This window comes from Pongo pygmaeus, chromosome 1 (assembly GCF_028885625.2).
Source record: "Pongo pygmaeus isolate AG05252 chromosome 1, NHGRI_mPonPyg2-v2.0_pri, whole genome shotgun sequence".
Taxonomy (NCBI): Eukaryota; Metazoa; Chordata; class Mammalia; order Primates; family Hominidae; genus Pongo; species Pongo pygmaeus.
Genome location: NC_072373.2, coordinates 24344006 through 24366292, shown reverse-complemented (window position 1 = coordinate 24366292; position 22287 = coordinate 24344006). Strand labels below are relative to the sequence as shown.

At 38.1% G+C, this 22287-nt stretch overlaps 1 protein-coding gene across 2 annotated transcripts in view; it reads left to right on the top strand.

Moving 5' to 3' along the window:
- DNAH14 (dynein axonemal heavy chain 14) overlaps positions 1-22287 on the top strand; it is a 510612-nt gene that overhangs the window by 309522 nt on the left and 178803 nt on the right. For both annotated transcript variants that reach the window (XM_063672417.1, XM_054474368.2), the window contains exons 42-43: positions 5182-5260; positions 14689-14918. In XM_063672417.1, coding sequence (XP_063528487.1) covers positions 5182-5260; positions 14689-14918 — 309 coding nt within the window. The remainder of the gene's footprint in view (positions 1-5181; positions 5261-14688; positions 14919-22287) is intronic.

The window sequence follows — 22287 nt, the reverse complement described above, 5'->3', positions numbered from 1 at the left end:
TAAAGAAAATGGAGCCACTAGCCCATTTACAAAAGGGTTAATTGAGGTCACTTTGCAGAACTCTTTCTAGTAATGGCCACTGTCATTCCTCCTCTACCCCTGATGTAGCGCTCTCAAAATCCTATTTGGGTAGAACAGTGACCTTTAAAGGGAGAGAAGTTACAAAGAGCCCATGAATTAGTTGAGGAGCAATTAAAAGTCGGCCATATAGAACCATCAAACACCCCTTGGAATTCGCCCATTTTTGTCATTCCCGAAAGATCTGGCAAATGGAGACTTTTGCATGATTTACAGGCTATGAATGCTAATTTGCAACCTATGGGGCCTCTTCAACAGGGCCTCCCTTCCCCCATGGCGATTCTTGAAGATTGGCCTCTAGTCGTTATTGACTTAAAGGACGACTTCTATACTATTCCCCTTGCAGAACAGGACAGAGCAAAACTTGCATTTACCATACCAGCTGTCAATAATGAAAGGCCAGCTCACCAACTTCATTGGAAAGTGCTTTCTCAAGGGATGCTGAACAGTCCTACTATGTGTCAGTATCATGTAAATCAGGCTTTGCTCCCAAGTAGAAAAGAATTTCCTAATTGCAAAATTTTTCATTTTATGGATGATATTTTACTAGCAGCCCCAACAGAGCCAGTACTTTTAAGTTTATATGCTTCCATCCTAAAGAATACACAGTTAAGAGGTTTAATCATAGCACCTGAAAAAGTACAATTTTCAATTTTCCTCTCCTTGGAAATATCTTGGATACATACTAACTTCCCGGTCAATAAGACCTCAAAAGGTTAAATTAAATACTAGCAACTTATACACCTTAAATGATTATCAAACATTACTGGGTGATATTAATTGGCTTTACCCCACCTTGGGCATAATTGATAAGTTACAAATCCTGTTTCCTATCCTAAAGGGCAATACAGCCCTAGACTCTCCCACGTATTTAACTCCAGCAAAAAGGGAAATTGAGGAAATAGAGCAAGCTATTTCTCAGAGGCAACTAGATTGCATAGACCCGCAATATTCAGTTCAATTGTTTGTTTTCCCTACTAAGCATTCCCCAACAGGATTAGTAGGACAGATAGCCCCCGGGCTGCACTTTCTAAAATGGGTTTTTTTACTCACATACCAGGACTAAAACATTATCTCCCTATATCCAGCTAGTTAGTAAAGTCATCTATACAGGCCACAGATGATGCAGTCAGTTGCTAGGTTATGACCCTGATGTCATCAGAATTCCTTTGAGTAAAAGGCAATTCAAAGCATACTGCCCCTATCTCTAGATCTTCAGATAGCACTCTCTGATTATGCAGGCCATACAGAACATGCCCTTCCTGCTGATAAACTAATTCAGTTCTTATCTCATACTCCTGTAGTTGTGCCTACAAAACTAGTTCACTCCCCCATACTTAATGCTTTAACGGTTTTTACTGATGGCTCTGGTAAAAATAGAAAAGCGGCTATTTGGTGGAGACTGCATAATTTCCTCACTCATTCTGGATTTACTGGCACTCAGAGAGCCGAGGTTGGAGCCTTAATATTGGCCCTGGAGGCCTGTTCTGCTTAGCCCATCAATATTGTTAGTGACTCTGCTTACTCTATTTATTGCAGAACCTTGAAACAGCCCTCATTAAGTCCACTCTCAAGCCCACCCTGTGTGCACTTTTTCTTCGACTTCAGCAATTGCTGGATCAATGTACACATCCTATTTTTATCACACATATTCGACCCCACAGCTCACTGCTTGGCCCATGGACTTTTGGCAATGATCAAGCAAACCTGCAAGTTACGACATCACTGCTTGACCAAACCACCCAATCGCATCTATTTTTCCACCAAAATTGGAGAAATGTACCTAAACAATTTCAACTTACCCAGAGACTAGCTAAACAAATTATCCTGCAATCCCCAGATTGCCAGCTCACAGATACGTTCCCTCCTTCAACAGGTGTTAACCCTAGAGGACTAGCACCTAATTAGTTATGGCAAACAGATGTTAAACACATCCCTGAATTTGGAAAACTAAGATATGTACGTGTATCCATTGATACCAATTCTCACTTAATTAGTGCTCATGCTCTTCCTGGAGAGTCCACCCAATATGTTATTAAACATCTTCTTTTAACTTTTGTGTTTATGGGGTGGCCCACAAAAATTAAAACTGATAATGGTCCAGCTTATGCCAGCTCACAATTTCAACAATTCTGTCCCACGTAGAACATCCAACATTCCACAGGCATCCCATGTAATACCCAAGGGTAGGCCATAGTAGAACGTGTCCATTCCATTCTTAAAAATATGCTCAGAAAAAAAAAGCGGGGAATATGAGTAAAAACCCTTCAACACTACTAGCACAAGTCTTATTTACCCTTAATTTTTAAAATTTAGATGATAAATTTCAATCAACCATAAAAAAGCATTTTACTAAAGCCCCTCAAAACATAAAACTTATTGAAGGGGGAGGAGCCAAGATGGCCGAATAGGAACAGCTCCGGTCTACAGCTCCCAGCGTGAGCGACGCAGAAGATGGGTGATTTCTGCATTTCCATCTGAGGTACCGTGTTCATCTCACTAGGGAGTACCAGACAGTGGGCGCAGGTCAGTGGGTGAGCGCACCGTGCGCCAGCCGAAGCAGGGGCGAGGCATTGCCTCACTCGGGAAGTGCAAGGGGTCAGGGAGTTCTCTTTCCAGGGGTGACAGATGGCACCTGGAAAATCGGGCCACTCCCACCCGAATACTGTGCTTTTCCGACGGGCTTAGGAAACGGTGCCCCAGGAGATTATAGCCCGCACCTGGCTCAGAGGGTCCTACGCCCACGGAGTCTCGCTGTGTGCTAGCACAGCAGTCTGAGATCAAACAGCAAGTCGGCAGTGAGGCTGGGGGAGGGGCGCCCGCCATTGCCCAGGCTCACTTAGGTAAACAAAGCAGCCTGGAAGCTTGAACTGGGTGGAGCCCACCACAGCTCAAGGAGGCCTGCCTGCCTCTGTAGGCTCCACCTCTGGGGGCAGGGCACAGACAAACAAAAAGACAGCAGTAACCTCTGCAGACTTAAATGTCCCTGTCTGACAGCTTTGAGGAGAGCAGTGGTTCTCCCAGCACGCAGCTGGAGATCTGAGAACGGGCAGACTGCCTCAATTGGGTCCCTGACCCCTGACCCCCGAGCAGCCTAACTAGGAGGCATCCCCCAGCAGGGGCAGACTGACACCTCACACGGCCGGCCAGGTACTCCAACAGACTTGCAGCTGAAGGTCCTGTCTGTTAGAAGGAAAACTAACAGAAAGGACATCCACACCAAAAACCCATCTGTACATCACCATCATCAAAGACCAAAAGTAGATAAAACCACAAAGATGGGGAAAAAACAGAGCAGAAAAACTGGAAACTCTAAAAAGCAGAGTACCTCTCCTCCTCCAAAGGAAAGCAGTTCCTTACCAGCAACGGAACAAAGCTGGATGGAGAATGACTTTGACGAGCTGAGAGAAGAAGGCTTCAGACGATCAAATTACTCTGAGCTACGGGAGGATATTCAAACCAAAGGCAAAGAAGTTGAAAACTTTGAAAAAAAATTTAGAAGATTGTATAACTAGAATAACCAATACAGAGAAGTGCTTAAAGGAGCTGATGGAGCTGAAAACCAAGGCTCGAGAACTACGTGAAGAATGCAGAAGCCTCAGGAGCCGATGCGATCAAATGGAAGAAAGGGTGTCAGCCCTGGAAGATGAAATGAATGAAATGAAGCGAGAAGGGAAGTTTAGAGAAAAAAGAATAAAAAGAAACGAGCAAAGCCTCCAAGAAATGTGGGACTATGTGAAAAGACCAAATCTACGTCTGATTGGTGTACCTGAAAGTGAAGGGGAGAATGGAAACAAGTTGGAAAACACTCTGCAGGATATTATCCAGGAGAACTTCCCCAATCTAGCAAGGCAGGCCAACATTCAGATTCAGGAAATACAGAGAACGCCACAAAGATACTCCTCGAGAAGAGCAACTCCAAGACACATAATTGTCAGATTCACCAAAGTTGAAATGAAGGAAAAAATGTTAAGGGCAGCCAGAGAGAAAGGCCGGGTTACCATCAAAGGGAAGCCCATCAGACTAACAGTGGATCTCCCGGCAGAAACCCTACAAGCCAGAAGAGAGTGGGGGCCAATATTCAACATTCTTAAAGAAAAGAATTTTCAACCCAGAATTTCATATCCAGCCAAACTAAGCTTCATAAGTGAAGGAGAAATAAAATCCTTTACAGACAAGCAAATGCTGAGAGATTTTGTCACCACCAGGCCTGCCCTAAAAGAGCTCTTGAAGGAAGCTCTAAACATGGAAAGGCACAACCGGTACCAGCGACTGCAAAATCATGCCAAAATGTAAAGACCATCGAGACTAGGAAGAGACTGCATCAACTAACGAGCAAAATAACCAGCTAACATCATAATGACAGGTTCAAATTTTAAAATATTATGTTTTTATATAATTTATATCTTTAGATAAAAGCCCATAAAGAAATGCATCAACATATTACTAGTTGTTATATTTAGGTGGTGGAATTATGGGTGATTGTTTTCTTCTGTACACTAAAAGAAGCATTTTTTTAATATTAAGAAAACAAATATTATAAAAATAAGCTACAAGGAAGAATGAATAATTACTCTTTGTGTTTCCCTGTGGAATGAATTAGTTGGACAAAAAAGGTGGGTAATGGTAGTGAGAGGGGGATGACTACAATCTGCCTAATATGCCCCAGCTGAATGTTTATTTTAATAAATTTGTTACTTGAAAGCATGCAGCTTCTTTTTTTATTGCCCCACTTTATGAGGGCCCATTTATTGTTTAGCTTGTAATGAGTACCATATTTGGTCATAGTCACTTGAATGTTTGAAAGTTTACATTTTGGAACAATCAATCTTCTTTAAAAAAGGATAGAATAGAATAAAGAACAAATGTATGCAGCTTTATGCTTCAAATAAATAAAAATCAGTTCTGACAATGTAAGAACATTCTCTGCTCCTCTAATTCCCACTTTGTTTTGATAAGTTAGTTCTCAGATATTGTATGTTAAATAAAGATATTCTATGATAATTCACAAACTAAACAATGTTAAAGGTTAAACCTCATTAGTTTACCAGATAAATTTTACGTCTGTTGTTAATTATGGAAACATACTCTTTCCTTTTTAAGGTGATGATTTGAATGACACGTCATCTAAGGAGGCAAATTCTCGAAGAGAGTCTGTCACATTCAAGGATATAGAAAAGAGGTCAGTTACATTCCTTCAGAAAACATGTTTTAATAACCATTAGGTGCCAGATCCTCAAATATGCACAAGATTACTTCTCAATAAATCAATACTTTTGTATTTTCATAGTATCAGAATCCACTTAAGTTTATTTTATTCCAACTTAGAGTTCTTTGTATAGCTAATATAAGATCACCAGATTTTATGCTGCATTTTGAAGTAATATGCATTATAGGAATACATTTGTCCAGCCTCTATACATATTTGAGAAAGGAATAAAATTGACATGAATTTATTGCATGAATCTGCCATTTATGAACTGTGAAATGTCGAATTAGTTGCTAAGTGTTTTTAAGCTTTAATTTTTTTCATTTATAAAACTGGAATAATAATGTGATATGTTAGGTATCCAGAATAGAGCCTAGCACATAGTAAGAGCAATGTAAATTATTTGTTGTACATCTCTTCAGCCATTTTGTAGGATAGAAGAGTCACTGTTGGGCATCTTATTATGAGTCCTTAAAACATTCATGTCACATTTGCTTTCGAATGATAAAACATTCACTTGTGGTTTCTACTCTGCCTGTCAGTTCTGTCTTAAAATCCACTGACTTATCTACGTCTCGATTATGGCATTCTAACCCAAACCTCCATCATTTCTTGCCTATACTGTTTGTAATAGCTTCCTAATTCGTTTCCCCAATTTTTCCTGCTCATTCTCAATGTAACAACAAGAAATTAAATTTTTATTAAATAGTGAATAACCAAAAAGAGCATTTATAAAATGTGTATAGTACATAAATAACAATACCATAATGACTCATATATATACTACTCAGCCATAGAAAAAGCATATTATTTTATTTTTGAAGTCCTCTGTATTCTCTCCTAGATCTCAGGGTATCCCATCATCTGAGATAACTACTATTCTGGATTTTGTACTTATTAATATATTTCAAAATAATATTTTTTAGCTTTGTGTGTTTTTAACTTTAAATAAATGAAATCATCCTGTATGATCTTCTGCCACTTGCATCTTTTGTTCAACATTACATGTTTAGTCCATTGTGCATATAGCTATTCTTATTTCTTTTCACTGCTACCTACTAGTCCGTTGTCATTATATATATAAACTGTGATATATATATATATATATATACATACACACACACGTGTATCACAGGTTATTTATCGATTGGTAAACATTTAGATTTTCAATTTGTTATTAACAATAGTAATATGATTAATATGCTTGTACATGTCTCTTGGTACTTATATGCAAGAGTCAATCTTTTTAAAACATAATTTAAAATATTTCTTTTCTCTTTTGTAGTGATTTAAGACTTCCCATTACTCTCAAAGTGGAAGAAAAAAATCTTGGTACAGCCTAAAAAGGTCCTGCCTACCTTTCCAGATTCATCTCCTAATCTCTTGCTCTGATTGTGCTTCAGTGACACTTGCCTTTTCTTCAGTTTCTCAAACAAGCCATGATCCTTTGACCTTATGGTCTTGGCGCATGTATTCCTTCTGCCCAAGATGTTCTTTCTCCTATATTTTGCCGAATATCACTGATTCTTTGGTCTCAATTAAATGGTTACTTCTTCAAAGATACCTTCCCTGACTCCCACATCTAAACTAGTTTTCCCTACTATTATTCTTCATGCAGTGCTTGATTCTTATTTTAAGTTCAGGGGTACATGCGCAGGATGTGCAGGTTTGTTACATAGGTAAATGTGTGCCATGGTGGTTTGCTGCACAGATCCTACCATCACCTAGGTATTAAGCCCAGCATTCATTAGCTATTTTTCCTGATGCGCTTCCTCCCCTGACCACCACCCTGACAGGCCCCAGTGTGCGTTGTTCCCCTGCCCATGTGTCCATGTGTTCTCATCCTTCAGCTCCAACTTGTAAGTGAGAACATGTAGTGTTTGGTTTTCTGTTCCTGCATTAGTTTGCTGAGGATAATGGCTTCCAGCTCCAACCATGTCCCTGCAAAGGACATGATCTCATTCCTTTTTATGTCTGCATAGTATTCCATGGTGTATATGTACCACATTTTCTCTATCCAGTCTATCATTGATGGGCATTTAGGTTGATTCCATATCTTTGCTATTGTGAATTGTGCTGCAGTGAACATATGTGTGCATGTACCTTTATAATAGAATGATTTATATTCCTTTGGGTATGTACCCAGTAATGGGATTGCTGGGTCAAATGGTATTTCTGCCTCTAGGTCTTTGAGGAATCACTACACAGTCTTCCACAATGGTTGAACTAATTTACGCTCCCACCAACAGTGTAAAAGCATTCCTTTTTCTTTGCAACCTTGACAGCATCTGTTGTTTTTTGACTTTTTAATAATCACCATTCTGACTGGCATGTGATGGTAGCTCATTGTGGTTTTGATTTGCATGTCTCTAATGATCAGTGATGTTGAGCTTTCTTTCATGTTTGTTGGCCATTTTTAAGAAGTATCTGTTCATGTCTTTTGCCCATTTTTTAATGTCTTTTTTTTCTCTTAAATCAGCCTAACTTCCTTGTAGATTCTGGATATTAGACCTTTGTCAGATGGATAGACTGCAAAAACTTTCTCCCATTCTGTAGGTTGTCTGTTCACTCTAATGATAGTTTATTTTGCTGTGCAGATGCTCTTTAGTTTGATTAGATCCCATTTGTCAATTTTTGCTTTTGTTGCAATTGCTTTTCGAATTTTTGTCATAAAATTTTTTCCCATGCCTATATTCTGAATGGTATTTGCCTAGATTTTCTTCTAGGGTTTTTATAGTTTTGGGTTTTACATTTAAGTCTTTAATCTATCTTGAGTTAATTTTTGTATAAGGTGTAAGGAAGGGGTCCAGTTTCAGTTTTCTGCATATGGCTAGCCAATTCTCCCAGCACCATTTATTAAATAGGGAATCCTTTCCCCATTTGTTTTTGTCACATTTGTCAAAGATCAGATGGTTGTAGATATACAGTCTTATTTCTGAGTTCTCTATTCTATTCCATTGGTCTCTGTGTCTGTTTTTGTGCCAGTACCTTGTTGTTTTGGTTACTGTAGCTTTGTAGTATAGTTTGAAGTTGGACAGTGTGATGCTGCCCAGGCTGGAGTGCAGTGGCAGGATCTCGGCTCACTGCAAGCTCCGCCTCCCAGGTCCACGCCATTCTCCTGCCTCAGCCTCCTGAGTAGCTGGGATTACAGGTGTCCGCCACCACACCTGGCTAATTTTTTGTATTTTTAGTAAAGACGGGGTTTCACCATGTTAGCCAGGATGGTCTCCATCTCCTGACCTCGTGATCTGCCCGCCTCAGCCTCCCAAAGTGCTGGGATTACAGGTGTGAGCCACTGGGCCTGGCCAGCTTTGTTCTTTTTTCATAGGATTGGTTTGGCTATTCAGGCTCTTTTTTGGTTCCATATGAATTTTAAAGTATTTTTTTCTAGTTCTGTGAGGAATGTCAATGGTAGTTTAATAAGAATAGCATTGAATCTCTAAATTGCTTTGGGCAGTATGGTCCTTTTCACGGTATTGATTCTTCTTATCCATGAGCATAGAATGTTTTTCCATTTATTTGTGTCCTCTCTGATTTCCTTGAGCAGTGGTTTGTAGTTCCCTTTGAATAGGTCCTTCACTTCCCTTGTTAGCTGTATTCCTAGGTATTTTGTTCTTTTTGTAGCTATTGTGAACAGGAGTTTATTCATGATTTGGCTCTCTGCTTGCCTGTTGTTGGTGTATAAGAATGCTAGTGACTTTTGCACATTGATTTTGTATTCTCAGACTTTGCTGAAGTTACTTATCAGCTTAAGAAGCTTTTGGGCTGAGATGATGGGGTTTTCTAGATATAGGATCATGTCATCTAAAAAAAAAGATAATTTGACTTCTTCTCTTCCTATATGAATACACTTTATTTCTTTCTCTTGCCTAATTGCCCTGGCCTAAACTTCCAATACTATGTTGAATAGGAGTGGTGAAAGAGAGCATCCTTGTCTTGTGCCAGTTTTCAAGAAGAATCCCTCCAGCTTTTGCCCATTCAGTATGATATTGGCTGTGGGTTTGTTATATATGGTTCTTATTATTTTGAGGTTCCTTCAATACCTAGTTTATTGAGAGTTTTAAACATGAAAGGATGTTGAATTATATCAAAAGCCTTTTCTGCATCTATTGAGATAATCATGTGATTTTTGTCTTTAGTTCTGTTTATGCGATGAATTACATTTATTGATTTGCATATTTTGAACCAACCTTACATCTTGGGGATGAAGCCAACTTGATTGTGGTGGATAAGCTTTTTGATGTACTGCTGGATTTGGTTTGCCAGTATTTTTTTTGCAAGGATTTTTGCCCTGATGTTCATTAGGGATGGCCTGAAGTTTTCTTTTTTGTTATATCTCTGCCAAGTTTTGGTATCAGAATAATGATGGCCTCAGTAAAGGAGCTAGGGAGGAGTCCCTCATTTTCAATTGTTTGTAATAGTTTCATTAGAAATGGTACCAGATCTTCTTTGTACCTCTAGCAGAATTCAGCTGTGAATCTGCCTGGTCCTGGGCTTTTTTTGGTTGGTAGGCTATTTATTAATGCCTCGATTTCAGAACTGATTATTGGCCTATTCAAGGATTTGATTTCTTCCTGGTTCAGTCTTGGGAGACTGTATGTGTCCAGGAATCTATCCATTTCTTCTAGATTTTCTAGTTTATGTTCATAGAGGTGTTTGTAGTATTCTCCATTGGTTGGTTGTATTTCTATGGAGTCATTGGTGATATTCCCCTTATCATTTCTGATTGTGGCTATTTGATTCTTATGTTTTCTTTTTTATTAGTCTAAGCAGTCTATCTATTTTATTAATTTTTTTCAAAAAATCAGCTGCTGCATTCATTGAGTTTTGAAGGATTTTTCATGTCTCTATCTCCTTCAGTTCAGCTCTGATCTTGGTTATTTCTTTTCTTCTAGCTTTGGGGTTTGTTTGCTCTTGATTCTCTAGTTCTTTTAGTTGTGATGGTAATGTGTTGAGATCTTTCTAGCTTTTTGATGTGGGCATTTAGTGCTATAAACATCCCTCTTACCACCACTTTAGCTGCATCCCAGAGATTCTGGTACATTATCTGTTTGTTTGCATTAGTTTCAAAGACCTTCTTGATTTCTGCCTTAATTTCATTATTTACCCAAGAGTCATTCAGGAGCAGGTTGTTCAATTTACAGTAGTTGTGTGGTTTTGAGTGAATTTCTTAATCTTGAGCTCTAATTTGATTGTGCTGTCATCTGAGAGACTGTTATGATTTCAGCTGAGGAGTGTTTTACTTCTGATTATGTGATCAATTTTAGAGTAAGCACCATGTGGCAATGAGAAGAATGTATATTGTGTAGTTTTTGGGTGAAGAGTTCTGTAAATATCTACCAGGTCCACTTAATCCAGAGCTGAGTTCACATCCTGAATATCTTTGTTAATTTTCTGTCTCAATGATCTGTCTAATATTGTCAGTGGGGGTGTTATCTGGGTGCTCCTGTATTGGGTGCACATATATTTAGGATAGTTAGCTCTTCTTGTCAGATTGAACCCTATACCTGTGAAGAATGTCAGTGGTAGTTTAATAGGAATAGCATTGAATCTATAAATTGCTTTGGGCAGCATGGTCATTTTCACAATGTTGATTCTTCTTATCTATGAGCATAGAATGTTTTTCCATTTCTTTGTGTCCTCTCTGATTTCCTTGAGCAGTGGTTTGTAGTTCCCTTTGAAGAAGTCCTTCACTTTCCTTTTGTGATTTCATAATCATATGTAATCATGTACATAATCATATGTAATGCCCTTCTTTGTCTTTTTTTTATCTTTGTTGGCTTAAAATCTGTTTTGTCAGAAACTAGGATTGCTACCCCGCTTTTTTTGTTTGTTTGTTTTCTATTTGCTTGGTAAATTTTCCCCCATCCCTTTATTTTCAGCCTGTGTGTGTCTTTGCACATGAGATGAGTTTCTTGAAGACAGCATACCAATGGGTCTTGTGTGAATTTAATCCTGTCATCATGATGCTATCTGGTTATTTTGCAGACTTCTTTATGTGGTTGCTTCATAGTGTCACTGGCCTGTGTACTTCAGTGCATTTTTATGGAGGCTCATAAAGGATTTTTTTTTTTCCAGATTTAGTGCTTCCTTCAGGAGTTCTTGCAAGGCAGGCCTGGTGGTGATGAATACCCTCAGCATTTGCTTGTCTGAAAAAGTTATTATTTCTTCTTTGCCTATGAAGCTTAGTTTGACTGGATATGAAATTCTAGGTTGTAAACTCTAGGAATGTTGAATATTGGCCCCCAATGTCTTCTGGCTTATAGGGCTTTCTCTGAGAAGTCTACTGTTAGTCTGATGAGCTTCACTTTGTAGGTGACCTGGCCTTTCTCTCTGGCTGCCCTTAACATTTTTTCTCTCATTTCAACCTTGGAGAATCTGATGTTTATGTCTTGGGGTTGATTTCTTCATAGAGCATCTTACTGGGTTTCTCTGCATTTCCTGAATTTGAAGGTTGGCCTGTCTTGCTAGGTTGGGGAACTTCTCCTGGATGATATCCTGAAGTATGTTTTCCAACTTGGTTCCATTCTCCCCATCTCTTTCAAGAACCCCAATCAGTCATAAGTTCGGTATCTTTACATAATCCCATAATTCTCAGTGGTTTTTGTTCATTTCATTTCATTCTTTTTTGCCTGTCTTATTCTTGTCTGCCTGTCTTATTTCAGAAAGATAGTCTTCAAGCTCTGAGATTCTCTCCTCTGCTTGGTCTATTCTGCTATTGATACTTGTGATTGCATTGAGAAATTCTAGTATTGTGTTTTCTGGCTTTATCAGGTCGGTTATGTTCCTCTCTAAACTGACTATTCTGGTTATCAGCTCTTGTATTTTTTTTGTATGATCTTAGCTTCTTTGCATTGGGTTACAACATGCTCCTTTAAGTCAGCAAAGTTCATTATTACCCACATTCTGAAGCTTACTTCTGTTAATTCAGCCATCTCATCCTCAGTCTAGTTTTGTGCCTTTGCTGGACAGGTGTTTCAGTCATTTGGAGAAGAGGCACTCCGGCTTTTGAGTTTTCAGCATTTTTGCATTGATTCTTTCTCATCTTTGTGGGCTTATCTATCTTAAATCTTTGATCTTGCTGACCTTTGAGTGGGGTTTTTGTGGGGTATTTTTGTTGATGTTATTATTGTCGTTTTCTGTCTCTTTTTCTTTTAGAGTCAGACCACTTTTCCATAGGGCAGCTGCAGTTTATTGGAGGTCCACTTCAGACCCTACTTGCCTCAGTTTTTTCCTTACCTGGAGGTATTACCAGTGAAGGCTTTGAAACAGCAAAGATGGTAGCCTACTCCTTCCTCTGGAAGCTCTGTCCCAAGGGAGTACTGACCTGTTTCCGGCCTGAACGCTCCTATAGGAGGTGTCTGGAGACCCCTGTTGGGAGGTCTCACCCAGTCAAGAGGAACAGGATCAGGAACTCCCTTAAAGAAGCAGTCTGGCTGCTTCTTGGTAGAGCAAGTGTGCTGCATTGGGAGTGGCCCCTTCTTTCCCAGACCACCTGGACTCTCCGTAGCTGGCAGGCTGGAACAGCTGAGTCAATCAAACCACAGAGACAGCAGCCAGCCCCACCTCCAGGAGCTTCATCCCAGGGAGAGATCAGAGTTCTGTCCATATAACTCTGGGTGGAGTGGCTGAAACCTCTGCAGGGAGGCCACACCCAGTGAGGAGGAATGGATTGGGGTTCCCTCTTAAAGAAGCAGTCTGGCCACAATCTGGCAAAGTAGCTGTACTGTGTTGTGGGGAAACCCTCCTTGTCCTGACCACCTGGACTCTCCGGAGCCAGCAGGCTGGAACAACTGAGTCAACCAAGAGATGGCAGCTGCCCTGCCCCCTGGGAATTTGGTCCCATCTCACACAGCCTCCAGCCTATTGCCATTGGCTGGCTGGAATTCCAAGTCAGTGGGTCTTAACTTGTGAGGTGCCTTGGAAGTGGGGCCCAGAGAATGATGCTGTTTGGCTCCCTGGATCCAGCCCTTTTCCTATCAGAAAGTATGGATAGATCTCCTGTCTTTCTGGGATTCCTGGGGCCAGAGTACGTAAAACTCCTAGGTCTCTGTGTGTGCCTGAGTGGCTGCTCTGCCAAGATTCCCCACAGTTCTGTGTGTGGGACCCAAGCCCCTGGTGGCATGGGCTCACGGGGGATCTCCTGATCTGTGGGTTGCAAAGATCCATGGGAGAAGCAGTGAGGGAGTGGGGTTGCACACTCCCTCACTGCTTCCCTTGGCTGGGGGTGGAAGGGGGTTCCTTTGGCTATATGCCACTCGCAGGTGGACCATCACCTGCCTCTGCTTTTCTTCATTCTCCATGGGTCGAGTTGTTTGCCTAGTCAGTCCCAGTGAGAGAACCTGGATATTTCAGTTGAAGGTGCTGACTTCTCTCACTGCTTTCATTCCTCTTCGTGAGTGCCAAGGGTGGCCGCTGCTTCTAATCGACCATCTTGGCCCCTTGACTGACTTTTTTCTTTACACTTACCATTGTTTAGCATTAATTTTGCTCTTCTGTAAAAAAGGGATCATATCTGTTTTGTTCAGAAAAATCAATACATAATAACCACTCAGATATTTGCTAAGTGAACTATAACATATGGCTAGAAATTTCAGATAGAATTGTACAAATGAACTGTACATTAATGATTGCTAATAAATTCCAGTTTAGTGACATATTTTAGGTTTTTCATAATTTATAAATAGTTTTATGATAATACTGAATTCTGAACTATATGAAATGTCTTTAAATCAGGCTCAAATCTCATGTTCAGCCCCATCACCATCACCATAGAATTTCATGATCCTACCAACCATGGATGATCTAGGTTAATCCAGAGTGGAGAAGACTCTCCAGATTCAGACTGCCTGGCTTTAGCCAGGTTGAACTAAATCAACCTCTAGGACTTGGCTGAGACGAATACAGGGTGAATGACTATTCACTTATGTCTTTCCACATAAAATTAAGAATTATAATTTCCTCTTCCAAAATACAGATAAACTGTCAGCTAATAAACTGACCTAAAATAAAAATGAAACATTTTTACATAAATTAAAATATATACATATATTAAGCATATGTATGTATATTAAATAACATACTAAACATATATTAAAGTATATTATAAATAAAAACATATATACATAAGTTAAATAAAAACATATTAAAGGTATATTTGAAATAAAGTTTGACTACACAAGTTTTATACATATGGTACTTTAAAAAAATAGTGATTGTATCATTTACATGATAATTATCAAAGGAAAAAATTTACATAAACTCTGAAACTTTTATGTTAATACCTAACTGCATTACAATTTTTAATAATGAAACTTTAACATTATATTAAAGTAAATTTCTATTCCTAAACTGCTTTCTAAAAATGTTAACCTTCATTCTTCCATACCTGTCTACCCCAGGGATGAAAATACATGGTATCCAGAGAAAAATCCTGATAAATTAACAAAAATTATTCAAAAGCTTTTTGTGTTTGCTTTTACTTGGGCATTTGGAGGAGCTTTAAACCGTGAAGATGAACCCAGAGAAAATATACCATTTTGTCCAAGTCTTGAATCTGATTCTCTTGCAAAAGTAACATACGATTTTGACAAACTTGTTCATGAATTATTTGGAAACAGTTCACAAGTAGGTAAGTTCTGTGGGAAAAATCATAACTATACTTATTTTGAAATATTAAAGCAATGCTTGGCTTATAATGATTAGGTTCATCTTTTAAAATGTTAAGATTAAAGGAAAAAGAAGGTTTATAATATACCCAATACCCTCATTGTAGTGAAAGAAGCTGAAGAAAATTACATTCCTGTTTGATTTTAGGTTCTACAAAAACCTATAATGCTAGTAAAGCAGAAGGTAAAGCCATAAAACTATGAATTCAGTTACTCTGAGCTCATTTGCTGTGTTTCTGGATCTGTATTATCCATACCACCATGTAGCAAGAAGTTCTGTAGGATCATAATATTATAGTCTTATATATATTTTTTTTTTAAAAATCCAAATTATTTTATAAAGCCTTAGATTTCTTTAGTACTTGTGCTTTTTGAATCTAACAAATGGAATCCATCCTATTACTTTGAAACAGTAAACATTTGCAATTAGCTGTTGTTGACTAAAAGAACTTTGAGTAGGTAAAGTGATTGTTGATGCAGGTACCAAAAAGAGACAAAATATTAAGCATAAATATATTTAGAAGAACTTTGTTAAATAAAGATGAATGCTAGCAACATTATACCAAAAATACAAATCCTACTGATTTGTCTGATGTACTTGTTTGAGGTTACAGTCATACATTGCTGAACAACTGGGATGTGTTCTGAGAAATGTGCTGTTGGGGGATTTTTTTCATGGTGTGAATGTCAAAGAGTGAACTTACACAAACCTAGATAGTGTAGCCTACTACACACCTAGGCTATATGGCATAACCTATTGCTCTAAGGCTACAAATATGTACAGCATGTTACTGTACTGAATACCGTAGGCAACTATAACAAACTAGTATTTGTGCATCTAAACATATCTAACCATAGAAAAGGTACAGTAAAAATTCAGTATAAAAGATTTAAAATATGGCAAACCTGAATAGGGCACTTACCATGAATGGAACTTGCAGGACTGGAAGTTGTTCTGAGTTAGTGAGTGAGTGGTGAGTGACTGTGAAGGCCTCAGACATTACTGCACATTACTGTAGACTTTATAAATACTGTACACTTAGGCTACACTAAATTTATTTGTAAATTTTTCTTTCTTCAGGCTGTGTGCAGTAGCCCATGCCTGTAATCCCAGCACTTTGGGAGGCCAAGGCAGGAGGATTGCTTGAGCCAGGAGTTCAAGACTAGCTTGGGCAACATAGTGAGACCCATCCATCTCTAAAAACAAATGAGTGAATAAATAAAGAGCCAGGCATGGTGGTATGCTCCTGTAATTTCAGCTACTTGGAAGGCTGAGATGAGAGGATCGCTTGAGCCCAAGAGTTGGAGGCTGCAGTGAGCCATAATCGTGCTCCTGTACTCCAGCCTGGACAACAGATGAACACCCAGCCTCAAAAAAAAAAATTTTTTTCTTCAATAATAACCTTAGCTTACTATAATTTTTTTTACTTTATAAGATTTTAATTTTTTTCACTTTTGACTCCTTTGAAACAACACTTAGCTTAAAGCAAAAGCACATTGTGTAAAAATATTTTCTTGATATCTTTATTCTATTTTTATATTTTATTTTATTTCTTTACTTTTTGAACTTTTTTGTTAAAAACTAAGACACACACACATTAGCCTAGGCCTACGTGGGATCAGGTTCATCAATATCACTGTCTTCCGCCTCCATATATTGTCCCACCGGAAGGTCTTCAGGGCAATAATACACACAGAACTGTCATCTCCTAGGACAACAATGCCTTCTTCTGGAATACCGCATGAAGGACCTGCCTGAAGCTGTTTTACAGTTAATTTTATATATAAATAGAAGGAGTGCAGTCTAAAATAATGATAAAAAGTATATTGTAAATACATAAACCAGTAACGTAGTCATTTATCATCATTATCAAATATTATGTACTGTAGATAATTGTATATGCAACTGGCACCACAGTAGGTTTGTTTACACCAACATCACCACAAAGAGAATTAGTGCATTGTGCTGTGACATTATGACAGCTACGATGTTATGATGACTATGATGTCACTAGGTGATAGGAATTTTTCAGCTCCATTATAATCTTATGGTAACTTCATTATATATCCAGTCCATGATTGACTAAAACATCATTGTGTGGCACATTACTGTATTTGTTAAAAATTCTATTTAAGACATCTGGATGGCAAAGATTCTATGTTATTTCCTGTGGAAATTAACCTTTAATCCAAAAGCATTGCACGTTAATTTGTTGTTGAAATGAATGATTCAACTCCATGCCTCTAACTCCTATAGATAAATAAATTGCCTTAATTTATTTGTTAGGCAGAAATACCTAAAATTGTGTTTGCTCTTCCTGTAAACTAAAAGGCAAGTTAACAAATTATTCATTATATTTGAATGCTTATCTTAAAACAATGAATATGAAATTTTGCTTTGTCATCTGAAATATCAGTATAAAATTAGGTTAGAATAGAAGGGTAAAAAGGGAAGGAAAGGCAAGTAGAAGCAATTATAGAACTATAAAACCACCAAAGTAGAAATGAGGAAAAAGAAAAAAAGGGGGAGAGCCAAAAAAAATTATAATTACATTGCAAGAAAAAATTGTAAAACACATAAAGAAAACCTAATCTGTTAAGGAAGTATACCACCAAAATGGCCCATCATATGAATTCATCTCAGGGAAAATTATTATGACCTAACACAGATTTGAATGTAAGTGTTTAGGGTTCTAAAAAGATAAATGAATGGCATCCATTTTTAATAAATGATGAATTATGGAACAACAAGTAGAAACAAGTAGAAATTTTAAAAGAACATATAGCTATGAAAAAGAATGAAATAGACATCTGGAAATGAAAAATTTAGTCATTTACAAAGAGAAAGTCTTATCAGCTTAAGGAGTTTTTGGGCTGAGTCGATGGGGTTTTCTAAATATACAATCATGTCATCTGCAAACAGAGACAATTTGACATCTTCTCTCCCTATCTGCATACCCTTTATTTCTTTCTCCTGCCTGATTGCCCTGGCCAGAATTTCCAATATTATGTTAAATAGGAGTGGTGAAGAGGGCATTCTTGTCTTGTGCCGGTTTTCAAAGGGAATGTTTCCAGCTTTTGCCCAGTCAGTATGATATTGGCTATGGGTTTGTCATAAATAGCTCTTATTATTTTGAGATGTGTTCAATCAATACCTAGTTTATTGAGTGTTTTTTAGCATGAAGGAGTGTTGAATTTATCAAAGGGCCTTTTCTGTATCTATTGAGATAATCATATGGTTTTTGTTACTGGTTCTGTTTATGTGATGGATTACATTTATTGATTGTTGATTTGCGTATGTTGAACCAGCCTTGCATCTCAGGGATGAAGCCAACTTGATTGTCGTGGGTAAGATTTTTAATGTGCTGCTGGATTCATTTTGCCAGTATTTTATTGAGAATTTTTCATCGATGTTCATCAGGGATATTGGCCTGAAATTTTCTTTTTTTGTTGTGTCTCTGCCAGGTTTTGGCATCAGGATGATGCTGGCCTCATAAAATGAGCTAAGGAGGAGTCCCTCTTTTTCTAGTGTTTGGAATAGTTTCAGAAGGAATAGTACCAGCTCCTCTTTGTACCTCTGGTAGAATTCGGATGTGAATCCATCTGGTCCTGGGCTTTTTTTGGTTGGTAGGTTATTAATTATTGCCTCAATTTCAGAGCTTGTTATTGGTCTATTCAGGGATTCATCTTCTTCCTGGTTTAGTCTTGGGAGGGTGTATGTGTCTAGGAATTTATCCTTTTCTTCTAGATTTTCTAGTTTATTTGCATAGAGGTTTTTATATTAATCTCTGATGGTAGTTTGTATTTCTGTGGGATCAGTGGTGATATCCCCTTTATCATTTTTTATTGTATCTATTTGAGTCATCTATTTTCTTCTTTATTAGTCTGGCTAGTGGTCTATCTATTTTGCTAATCTTTTCAAAAAACCAGCTCTTGGATGGTTGATCTTATGAAGGGTTTTTCATGTCTCTATCTCCTTCAGTTCTGCTCTGATCTTAGTTATTTCTTGTCTTCTGCTAGCTTTTGAATTTGTTTGCTCTTGCTTCTCTAGTTCTTTTAATTGTGATGTTAGGGTGTCGATTTTAGATCTTTCCCACTTTCTGATGTGGGCACTTAGTGCTATAAATTTCCCTCTTAATACTGCTTTAGCTCTGTCCCAGAGATTCTGGTACATGTGCCTTTGTTCTCATTGGTTTCAAAAAATTTATTTATTTCTGCCTTAATTTGATTATTTACCCAGCAGTCATTCCAGAGCAGGTTGCTCAGTTTCCATGTAGTTTTGTGGTTTTGAGTGAGTTTCTTAATCCTGAGTTCTAATTTGATTGCAATGTGGTCTGAGAGACTGTCATGATTTCCTTTCTTTTGCATTTGCTGAGAGTATTTTACTTCCACTTATGTGATCACTTTTAGAATAAGTGCTGTGTGGTGCTGAGAAGAATGTATATTCTGCAGATTTGGGGTGGAGAGTTCTGTGGATGTCTATTAGGTTCGTTTGGTCCAGAGCTGAGTTCAAGTCCTGAATATCCTTGTTAATTTTCTGTCTTGTTGATCTGTCTAATATTCACAGTGGGGTGTTACAGTTTCCCACCATTATTGTGTGGGAGTCTGAGTCTCTTCTGCAAAGTCTCCAGACACAAAATCAATGTGCAAAATCACAAGCATTCCTATACACCAATATAGGCAATATATTGACAATAATAGACAATAATATAATAGGACAAACAGCCAAATCATGAGTGAACTCCCATTTACATTTGCTACAAAGAAAATAAAATACCTAGGAATACAACTTACAAGGGACATGAAGGACCTCTTCAAGGAGAACTACAAACTGCTGCTCAAGGAAATAAGAGAGAACAAACAAATGGAAAAATATTCCACACTCATGGATAGGAAGAATCAATATCGTGAAAATGGCCATACTGCCCCAAGTAATTTGTAGATTCAATGCTATTCCCATCAAGCTACCATTTACTTTCTTCACAGAATTAGAAAAAACTACTTTAAATTTCATATGGAACCAAAAAAGAACTCATATAGCTAAGACAATCGTAAGCTAAAAGAACAAAGCTGGAGGCATCACACTACCTGACTTCAAACTGTACTACAAGGCTACAGTAACCAAAACAGCATGATACTGTTACCAAAACAGATATATAGACTACTGAAACAGAACAGAGACCTTAGAAATAACACCACACATATACAACCATCTGATCTTTGACAAACCTGGCAAAAAAAAAATAAACAATGGGATAAGGATTCCCTATTTAATAAATGGTGTTGGGAAAACTGGCTAGCCATATGCAGAAAACTGAAACTGGACCCCTTCCTTACACCTTATACAAAAATTAACTCAAGATGGATTAAAGATGTAAATGTAAGACCCAAAACCATAAAAACTCTAGAAGAAAACCGAGGCAATACCATTCAGGACATAGGCATGGACAAAGACTTCATGACTATGACACCAAAAGCAATTGCAAAAAAAGCCAGATTTGACAAATGGGATCTAATTAAACTAAAGAGCTTCTGCACAGCAAAAGAAACTATCATCAGAGTGAACAGGCAACCTACAGAACAGGAGAAAATTTTGCAATCTATCCATCTGATAAGGGGCTAACATCCAGAATCTACAAGGAACTTAAACAAATTTACCAGAAAAAAACAAACAACCCCATCAAAAAGTAGGTAAAGGATATGAACAGACACTTCTCAAAACAAGACATTTATGTGGCCAACAAACATATGAAAAAAGGTTCTTCATCACTGGTCATTAGAGGAATACAAATCGAAACCACAATGAGATGCCATCTCGCTCCAGTTAGAATGGCAATCATTAAAAAGTCAGGAAACAACAGATGCTGGAGAGGATGTGGAGAAATAGGAACACTTTTACACTGTTGGTGGGAGTGTAAATTAGCTCAATCATTGTGGAAGACAATGTGGCAATTCCTCAAGGATCTAGAACCAGATACCATTTGACCCAGCAATCCCATTACTGGGTATATACCCAAAGGAATATAATCATTCTACTATAAAGAAACATGCACATGTATGTTTATTGCAACACTATTCACAATAGCAAAGACTTGGAATGAACCCAAATGCCCATTAATGATAGACTGGATAAGGAAAATGTGGCACATATACACCATGGAATACTATGCAGCCATAAAAAAGAATGAGTTCATGTCCTTTGCAGGCACATGGTTGAGGCTGGAAGCCATCATTCTCAGCAAACTAACACAGGAACAGAAAACCAAATACTGCATGTTCTCATTCATAAGTGGGAGCTGAATAATGAGAACAAATGGACACAGAGAGGGGAACATCACACACTGGGACCTGTTGGGGGGTGGGGGCAAGGGGAGGGAGAGCATTAGGACAAACACCTAATGCATGCGGGGCTGAAAACCTAGATGATGGGTTGATGGAAGCAGCAAACCACCATGGCTCATGTATACTTATGTAACAAACCTGCACATTCACAGATGTATTCCAGAACTTAAAGAATAATAAAAAAATAAAATAAATAAGTAAATAAAAAGAGAAATTCAATAGGATAAACTCCACTCTGGTCACCATCAAAGAAAGAATTAGTAAGTTGAAACCTAGAGAAGAAAAAGATATGGAAGAACAGTGATGAGCGAGAGGATCTGCCAAGACATTTCAGAAGAATCTCTCATTCTGGAGGGGAATGTCAGAGAAGAAACATTCGACGATATAATATCAGAGAATTTGCCAGATTGACATGAATACTGATATTAAACACATTTAAACAATTTATAGTGAAACTGCAAAATGTCAATAAAAAATATTTAAAGTTTTTATAGAGAAAAGACAATATCTACAAAGGAATAATAATTAGACAAATTTTTGGCCAGGTGTGGTGGCTCACGCCTGTAATCCCAGCACTTTGGGAGGCCGAGGCAGGCAGATCACGAAGTCAGGAGACCTCCTGGCTAACACAGTGAAACCCCATCTCTACTAAAAATACAAAAAACTAGCCAGGCATGGTGGCGGGCGCCTGTAGTCCCAGCTACTTGGGAGGCTGAGGCAGGAAAATGGTGTGAACCTGGGAGGTGGAGCTTGCAGTGAGCCGAGATCGCGCCACTGCACTCCAGTCTGGGTGACAGAGCAAGACTCTGTCTCAAATAATAATAATAATAATTAGACAAATTGTTATTAGCAACAATAGAGATTAGAAGATAATGTAGTAATGTCTTCAAATGGATGAAGGAACCTAAATTTTTATCCTCAGAAATTATCATTTAAGATAACACCAAAATAAAGATCCATTCAGACATATGAAGACTGAAATCGTCAAAC